This window comes from Nerophis lumbriciformis, linkage group LG16, assembly GCF_033978685.3.
Source record: "Nerophis lumbriciformis linkage group LG16, RoL_Nlum_v2.1, whole genome shotgun sequence".
Taxonomy (NCBI): Eukaryota; Metazoa; Chordata; class Actinopteri; order Syngnathiformes; family Syngnathidae; genus Nerophis; species Nerophis lumbriciformis.
Genome location: NC_084563.2, coordinates 5,984,599 through 5,994,598, shown reverse-complemented (window position 1 = coordinate 5,994,598; position 10,000 = coordinate 5,984,599). Strand labels below are relative to the sequence as shown.

Here is a 10,000-nt window from a genome sequence, read left to right as displayed (position 1 = left end):
TGCTCAACAGGACGGAGACGAGATCTTCAACCGAGCCAAACTGTTGAACGTGGGCTACACGGAGGCTCTGAAGGACTATGACTACAACTGTTTTGTCTTCAGCGACGTGGACTTGATCCCAATGGACGACCGCAACATTTACAAATGTTTCAGTCAGCCTCGACACTTGTCTGTGTCCATGGACAAGTTTGGCTTCAGGTCAGTAATGCCCGCTTTCTTTCTCACCTCCTTCTTTCTATCTCCTCCATCATCACTTGACGCTACTTTCCTAATATTCAAGTGTGTGTGTGTGTGTGTGTGTGTGTGTGTGTGTGTATGTGTGTGTGTGTGTGTGTGTGTGTGTGTGTGTGTGTGTGTGTGTGTGTGTGTGTGTGTGTGTGTGTGTGTGTGTGTGTGTTCTTGTATTTCTATTTCTCCATATGAGGAGGTGTGACCAAGTGGTGACATAAATCATGCTCCCAATAACATTGCATCTAATAGACAATGTCTCATTTGTGGTGATATCTATCAACATGAGGGTGGTCCCAAAAAGGAGGGATTTTTTTCAAATTGACTGTGTGTCGCTTTTAAAAGTGCTCCCCCTCTGGTCAACATATGAAATAACAAGTGTGTGTACGAAACGTGAAGTGCTCCCCCTCTGGCCAACATATGAAATAACAAGTGTGTGTACGAAATGTGAAGTGCTCCACCTCTGGTCAACATATGAAATAACAAGTGTGTGTAAAAATTTTAAGTGTTCCCCCTCAATATTTTCTCGTGTAAAATTATTACTATTTCATGTAAAATTATTACTATTTTATGTAAAATTATTACTATTTTATGTAAAATTATTACTATTTTATGTAAAATTATTGCAAAATGATGTAATGTAAAATTCTGCCTTTTATCACAAATATTGCCACTTATTTTGTTATTCTCGTTAAATAGTGAAATATTCTTAGTAAAATTATGATGACTTTTGTCATCATTTTGCGGAGTAGAATTCCGATTATTATTATAATATTGCCAAAATGTTGAAGTTTTCTTCTAAAATTGTGACTTTTGTCGAGTAAAATTACGATTCTTTTCATAAAATTATCGACTGTTATTGAGTAAAATTCCAACTTTTGTCATAATATTGCACAAATGTACAGTTTTTCTTGTAAAATTTTGACTTGCGTTGAGTAAAATGACGACTTTCATTATAATACTGCCAACATTCTAAGTTTTTCTTGTGAAATTGTGACCCTTTTTCTTGTGAAATTCCAACTCATTTTTCACAAGAAGCTTTTTTATATTTGCATAGTATGTATATATTATTCATGTTGTAAATACACTTCTTTATATATCTAGAAAGGCTGGTCATAAAGAGGGAGGCATTTTCTCAAGTCTTAAATTATGCGTGTGCGTGTGTGCGTGTGTGTGTGTGTGTGTGTGTGCGGAAGTGATGACAATGAGCGCTGTGAGGATGTGATGTGCTGTCAAGTTATCAACAAGTTCTATTTGACACGCACGCACGCACACACATTCACTTCCTGTTGCTCTGCAGGTTGTCAAGTAGGAAGTCAGGCCACTGAAACAGGAAGTAGTCCTTCCCAGTTCATACATACATCCTGACGCTCTGCAACCTCCAGTGACAAAACAGTTACACAAACGTTAACACAATTCCAAACAATTAAAGAAACAATATTAACACAATTCCAATCCGTTTAAGAAACAATTTTAACAAAAGTCCAAACAATTAAAGAAACAATATTAACACAATTTAAAACAATTACACAAACAATATTAACACAATTTAAAACAATAAAAGAAACAATATTAACACAATTTAAAACAATAAAAGAAACAATATTAACACAATATAAAACAATAAAAGAAACTATATTAACACAGTTTAAAACAATAAAAGAAACAATATTAACACCGTTTAAAACAATAAAAGAAACAATATTAAAAATTCCAAACAGTTTAAGAAACAATTTTAACAAAAGTCCAAACAATTAAAGAAACAATATTAACACAATTTAAAACAATTACACAAACAATATTAACACCATTCCAAACAGTTTAAGAAACAATTTTAACAAAAGTCCAAACAATTAAATAAATAATATTAACACAATTAAAAACAATAAAGTAAACAATATTAACACAATTTAAAACAATAAAAGAAACAATATTAACACAATTTAAAACAATAAAGTAAACAATAACACAATTCAAAACAATAAAAGAAACAATATTAACACAATTTAAAGCAATAAAAGAAACAATACTAACACAATTTAAAACAATTACACAAACAATATTAACACAATTCCAAACAGTTAAAGAAACAATTTTAACAAAAGTCCAAACAATTAAAGAAACAATATTAACACAATTTAAACAATAAAAGAAACAATATTGACACAATATAAAACAATAAAAGAAACAGTATTAACACAATATAAAACAATAAAAGAAACAATATTAACACAATTTAAAACAATAAAAGAAACAATATTAACACAATTTAAAACAATAAAAGAAACAATATTAACACAGTTTAAAACAATAAAAGAAACAATATTAAAAATTCCAACCCTTTTAAGAAACAATTTTAACAAAAGTCCAAACAATTAAAGAAACAATATTAACACAATTTAAAACAATTACACAAACAATATTAACTCAGTTTAAAACAATTACAGAAACAATATTAACACAATTTAAAACAATAAAAGAAACTATATTAACACAGTTTAAAACAATAAAAGAAACAATATTAACACCGTTTAAAACAATAAAAGAAACAATATTAAAAATTCCAAACAGTTTAAGAAACAATTTTAACAAAAGTCCAAACAATTAAAGAAACAATATTAACACAATTTAAAACAATTACACAAACAATATTAACACCATTCCAAACAGTTTAAGAAACAATTTTAACAAAAGTCCAAACAATTAAATAAATAATATTAACACAATTAAAAACAATAAAGTAAACAATATTAACACAATTTAAAACAATAAAAGAAACAATATTAACACAATTTAAAACAATAAAGTAAACAATATTAACACAATTTAAAACAATAAAAGAAACAATATTAACACAATTTAAAACAATAAAAGAAACAATATTAACACAATTTAAAACAATTACACAAACAATATTAACACAATTCCAAACAGTTAAAGAAACAATTTTAACAAAAGTCCAAACAATTAAAGAAACAATATTAACACAATTTAAACAATAAAAGAAACAATATTGACACAATATAAAACAATAAAAGAAACAATATTAACACAATATAAAACAATAAAAGAAACAATATTAACACAATTCCAAACAGTTTAAGAAACAATTTTAACAAAAGTCCAAATAATTAAATAAATAATATTAACACAATATAAAACAATAAAAGAAACAATATTAACACAATATAAAACAATAAAAGAAACAATATTAACACTATAAAACAATAAAAGAAACAATATTAACACAATATAAAACAATAAAAGAAACAGTATTAACACAATATAAAACAATAAAAGAAACAATATTAACACAATTTAAAACAATAAAAGAAACAATATTAACACAATTTAAAACAATAAAAGAAACAATATTAACACAGTTTAAAACAATAAAAGAAACAATATTAAAAATTCCAACCCTTTTAAGAAACAATTTTAACAAAAGTCCAAACAATTAAAGAAACAATATTAACACAATTTAAAACAATTACACAAACAATATTAACTCAGTTTAAAACAATTACAGAAACAATATTAACACAATTTAAAACAATAAAAGAAACTATATTAACACAGTTTAAAACAATAAAAGAAACAATATTAACACCGTTTAAAACAATAAAAGAAACAATATTAAAAATTCCAAACAGTTTAAGAAACAATTTTAACAAAAGTCCAAACAATTAAAGAAACAATATTAACACAATTTAAAACAATTACACAAACAATATTAACACCATTCCAAACAGTTTAAGAAACAATTTTAACAAAAGTCCAAACAATTAAATAAATAATATTAACACAATTAAAAACAATAAAGTAAACAATATTAACACAATTTAAAACAATAAAAGAAACAATATTAACACAATTTAAAACAATAAAGTAAACAATATTAACACAATTTAAAACAATAAAAGAAACAATATTAACACAATTTAAAACAATAAAAGAAACAATATTAACACAATTTAAAACAATTACACAAACAATATTAACACAATTCCAAACAGTTAAAGAAACAATTTTAACAAAAGTCCAAACAATTAAAGAAACAATATTAACACAATTTAAACAATAAAAGAAACAATATTGACACAATATAAAACAATAAAAGAAACAATATTAACACAATATAAAACAATAAAAGAAACAATATTAACACAATTCCAAACAGTTTAAGAAACAATTTTAACAAAAGTCCAAATAATTAAATAAATAATATTAACACAATATAAAACAATAAAAGAAACAATATTAACACAATATAAAACAATAAAAGAAACAATATTAACACTATAAAACAATAAAAGAAACAATATTAACACAATATAAAACAATAAAAGAAACAATATTAACACAATATAAAACAATAAAAGAAACAATATTAACACAATATAAAACAATAAAAGAAACAATATTAACACAATTTAAAACAATAAAAGAAACAATATTAACACAATTCAAAACAATAAAAGAAACAATATACAACAATAAAAGAAACAATATTAACACAATTTAAAACAATAAGAGAAACAATATTAACACAATTTAAAACAATAAAAAAAACAATATTAACACAATATAAAACAATAAAAGAAACAATATTAACACAATATAAAACAATAAAAGAAACAATATTAACACAATATAAAACAATAAAAGAAACAATATTAACACAATATAAAACAATAAAAGAAACAATATTAACACAATTCCAAACAATTTAAGAAACAATTTTAACAAAAGTCCAAACAATTAAAGAAACAATATTAACACAATCTAAAACAATAAAAGAAACTATATTAACAAAAGTCCAAACAATTAGAGACACAATATTAACACAATTTAAAACAATAAAAGAAACAATATTAACACAATTTAAAATAATTATACAAACAATATTAACACAATTACAAACAGTTAAAGAAACAATATTAACACAATTCAAAACAATTACACAAACAATATTAACACAATTCCAAACAGTTTAAGAAACAATTTTAACAAAATTCCAAACAATTAAAGACAACAACATTCCATTCCAAGTCAAGCAGTGCTATTATTTTCTCTTCTTCCTCATTCAGCTTCTAACTACTCAATAAATCTACTGCCAAGATGAGGTCTATTGCATGACAATAATGTGGATTATGGAGGCTGGATGATAACAAGATGACGTCTATTGCTTGACAATAATATGCATTGTGGAGGCTGGATGATAACAAGATGAGGTCTATTGCATGACAATAATGTGGATTATGGAGGCTGGATGATAACAAGATGACGTCTATTGCATGACAACAATATGCATTATGGAGGCTGGATGATAACAAATGTTTGCAGATAAACAAGATTATTGTCAAAATGAAGCAGTGATGTCATGATAATACATAATAATAATAATAATCATGCAATAAACAAGTATGTCTCCTGTAGTTTAACATTGTCATATTTAAGTTCAATTAAACAATCAGGCATGTGAAATTTTTGCGAAAATTCAGAAATCCACATTTTTAAACATTAATTTTTGCGTCAAAATAGCAGTTTTGCATTATTTTTTCTCAAAGTGTGCCAACATCCCAGAATAATCCAAGCAACTTCAACTCTGTCATTATTTTGGCCGTATTGTTGAATGTGCTCAACAAGTACTTACACTAATTGTATTTCCTTATTGCCTCAAGTAAATGATCACACAGGATACTTTTTTCATTCAATATTGTTCCGGCTTCATAGAGCCATATTTTTTTTTTTGACTGTTTAAATATGTTGATCTTTTTCCATTCTAATTTGTAAAACGTTTTAGAATGCTGTTTGAATAAATGCAAATTGGGCGATCGCTTGTGCTTTATGTGACGTAGCGTGAGTTCTCTTCCTGTTTCAACTTGACACTGTGGAGTTTGTATCCTTCACTTTGTGCACACTTATTTTCAATAGTTACACTGCAAAAAGTCAGTGTTCAAAAACAAGAAAAAAAAATACAAAAATTAGGGGTATTTTACTTGAACTAAGCAAAATTACCTGCCAATAGAACAAGAAAATTCGGCTTGTCAAGACTTTCCAAAACAAGTAAAATTAAAGGATGGACGGCACCGACTTTGAGGGCTCATAAAATCCAAACCGGAGCAGTAATTAAAACTCTTTCATCAACTTTTAATCAGAAGGGTTCAATCTCTCTCCTGTGCTAGTTTGAAGCCGACACGACAAACGCGCTCAGAGGAGATAATGTTTGAAAAAAGGTGACTGTTTTTACACAACTTTTGTTTTGAAGGGGGAATTGCAAACTTCCTGTTGATTTTTGCTGGAGGTTGTCAGTGTATGAAATATAGGTCTACAAAGAGGTTTTTGTTTCATGTCTCTACGACATTCCTACTGGGAGTTACAGGCAGTTTTGTCTGTGTTTTCTTCCTAAGGGGCACAATTTTGAGTTTTGGGGTTTGTTTTTTTTGATTAGATCGCAATTTTCGCCAGTCTTGATGTGTGTGTCCAATTTGGTGAGTTTTGAAGCATGTTAAGGGGGTCAAATTACAGCTCAAGGAGGCGGCGGTATAATAATAAAACGCTAGAAATACAAAAGGGTCCTCGGTCCCTAATTAGCTAACCTCAATGAACCCAAAAATACCTTAAAATAAATATATTCTCACTAATAAAAAGTGCACTTTTCTTGGTAAAAAAAAAAAAAGTAGACCTTTTTGCTCAATATGTTGAAAAATATTCTTAAATTACCGTATTTTCCGCACCATAAGCCGCCCTGGGTTATAAGCCGCGCCTTCAATGAACGGCATATTTCAAAACTTTGTCCACCTATAAGCCGCATCTAACTGCGCTAAAGGGAATGTCAAAAAAACAGTCAGATAGGTCAGTCAAACTTTAATAATATATTAAAAACCAGCGTTCTAACAACTCTGTTCACTCCCAAAATGTACGGTAATGTGCAAATGTGCAATCACAAACATAGTAAAATTCAAAATAGTGCAGAGCAATAGCAACATAATGTTGCTCGAACGTTAATGTCACAACACACAAAATAAACATAACGCTCACTTTCTGAAGTTATTCTTCATTCATAAATCCCTCGAATTCTTCTCCTTCGGTGTCCGAATTAAAAAGTTGGGCGAATACGGGATCCAAAATGGCCGGCTCCGTCTCGTCGAAGTCATCAGAGTCAATGTTGCTATTGTTGTCCAGCAGTTCCGTGAATCCTGCCTTCCGGAAAGTTCGGACCACAGTTGAGACCGATATATCCGCCCAGGCATTTACAATCCACTGGCAGATGTTTGCGTATGTCGTCCGGCGCTGTCTCCCTGTCTTAGTGGCGCAGGTCATCTTGTTGCTTCAATTCTCTTGCTGCTGCTCTATTTCCGTGTTCTACTGCGTGACTTATTGCCTTGAGTTTGAATTCTGCGTTGTACGCGTGTCTCTTAATAGGAGCCATTTTGTGGTCTTTACAGATGTAAACACACAAATGAAATGAAACGTAATATCCGCGCGCTTCTTCTTCTACGCGGGCGGGTGGTTGCTTACAGTAGAAGAAGAAGCGCTTCCTCTTCTATGGGGGCGGGTGCTTACCTTGGCGGTTGCTTACCGTAGAAGAAGAAGCGCTTCCTCTTCTACGGGGAAAAAAGATGGCGGCTGTTTACCGTAGTTGCGAGACCTAAACTTTATGAAAATGAATCTTAATATTAATCCATATATAAAGCGCACCGGGTTATAAGCCGCACTGTCAGCTTTTGAGTAAATTTGTGGTTTTTAGGTGCGGCTAATAGTGCGGAAAATACGGTAAGTAAATGCTAGTATTATCTTGACATAATGACATGCGCTCGGCATCATGATTTTATTTTTCATGCTTGAAATAAGAAATTATTAATTTAAAAAAGTAGTTTTATACTTGTGAGTGTTGATGACACGGCTTTGCAACACTTGATATTCTAGTTTCAAGCATGTTTTACTCAATATAGGTCATCACATCTCAGCAACAAGCTGTAATATCTTACTGAGATCATTTAGGACCAAACCCCTAAAACAAGTAAAACACTCTAAAATCTGCTTAGTGAGAAGAATTATCTTATCAGACAGAAAATAAGCAAATATCACCCTTATTTCAGATATTTCAGTTTTTGCAGTGTATAGTCATGTGTTTATTTCACTTTGGATTGGGTATTGACCTTTTTAATGGGGAAGGACACTAATATCTCTTGTTTTCATGTTAGAATTTAAGATAGCTTGCAAACTAACGCTAGTCGATCCATAATTGTATCAAAGTGCCTTTTTCCATCATTGAATTTAGTAGGGTAATAGTAACAGTGGGTGGTTATTAATATTACTGGTTATGTGTACAAATGGCTAATGTTTAGTAGGGTAATAGTAACAGTGGGTGGTTATTAGGGGTGTAACGGTACACAAAAATTTCGGTTCGGTACGTACCTCGGTTTAGAGGTCACGGTTCGGTTCATTTTCGGTACAAAACTAAACTAAATAAGATAAGGCTCAGAATGGTTTCTTAACAAAACCTTTCTACATATAAAGTGCTTTTTTTGATTGATTGATTGATTGATTGATTGATTGATTGAGACTTTTATTAGTAGATTGCACAGTACAGTACATATTCCGTACAATTGACCACTAAATGGTAACACCCCAATAGTCAGGGTCCACGTTAATCAACATTAAACTGCCTCAAGTTGTTGCTCAGATTAAATAAAATGACAAAACTTTTCTTCTACATATAAAAAGTGCAACATTAAACAGTTTTAAGTCAACTCAGCCTCAGATTAACTTTTCTTCCCCCCCAGCCTGGCTAACTTGGCAGTAAGAGGATATATGGGCTTATTGTTCTTCCACCGTAGAAGTGGGTCTAAATCTAGTTTTTAATGCAATATGGACTTAAATCTGCTGCTATAAAAACATTTGTTATTGCTTTAGCCCTGCCTGACTCTCCAAGGAGATTCAAGATTCAAGATGATTTATTGTCAATTCTTAACATGCACAAGACACATAAGAACTGAAAAGTATATTTTCGGCACAGTCCCACTAAGAGCAGACATACGTTACAGGGAGACAAGACGAGAGCGCCGATGGCGCGGCCATTTTTACGGCGCTCCTTTAAAAAAAAAGGTGATATTGGGAAAGGGGGGAAGAGTAAAACAATATCAGTCAAAGGCTGGAGCCACAAGAGGGGGTCCAAACCTCATTTGCAATGCAAACATAAACACGTTACATTTAGTCACAACAAACTCGCGGAGGCTGCTTGAATGCGGTGGTGACACTTCAAATGGGTTAGCATGTGTTATGAGAGTAGCGTATGTGTGTGTGTGGCCCTTTAATATGTGACAGCATGTGAGGTGAGTGAGGGAGCGGTAGCGTGAGTGCGGGGAGTGGCTAGTGTTTTGTTGGATTGACCTCAATAAAGCCACGATTTGCAACTTATCGCCGGACTCGTCATTTTACCCCTGGAGTCCGGAGCTGTGGAGACCCACTGCCGGGTAGTAGAGTGAAGGGTGTTGCCCCCCGAGAACACATCGGCCCTGGAGGAGTGTCTCCCCTGCGCTCCTCGACTACGGTCTGGGAGCCGGAAGCAGGAAAGGAGCAACACATGCTGAACAATGTCGGCAAACCTCCGTCCTCCATTGTTGTATCGCGCAGCCAAAGTGTTCCCAAACGGGAGATCTTAACGAGGCCGGAGGGTCTTCCAGCTCTGGATTTTACATGTTGTCCTAGCCCGGTCGCTGCAAGCATGGGTACTCGTTCGGTACACCTCTAAACCGAACCCAAA

General features: G+C 31.4%; 1 protein-coding gene across 1 annotated transcript in view; it reads left to right on the top strand.

The window, feature by feature from the left end:
• The window catches only part of b4galt1l (DP-Gal:betaGlcNAc beta 1,4- galactosyltransferase, polypeptide 1, like), a 94,331-nt gene that overhangs the window by 82,927 nt on the left and 1,404 nt on the right, over positions 1-10,000 (top strand). Inside the window, exon 3 of the mRNA XM_061976542.2 lies at positions 11-198. Within this exon, the coding sequence (XP_061832526.1) occupies positions 11-198 (188 nt within the window). The remainder of the gene's footprint in view (positions 1-10; positions 199-10,000) is intronic.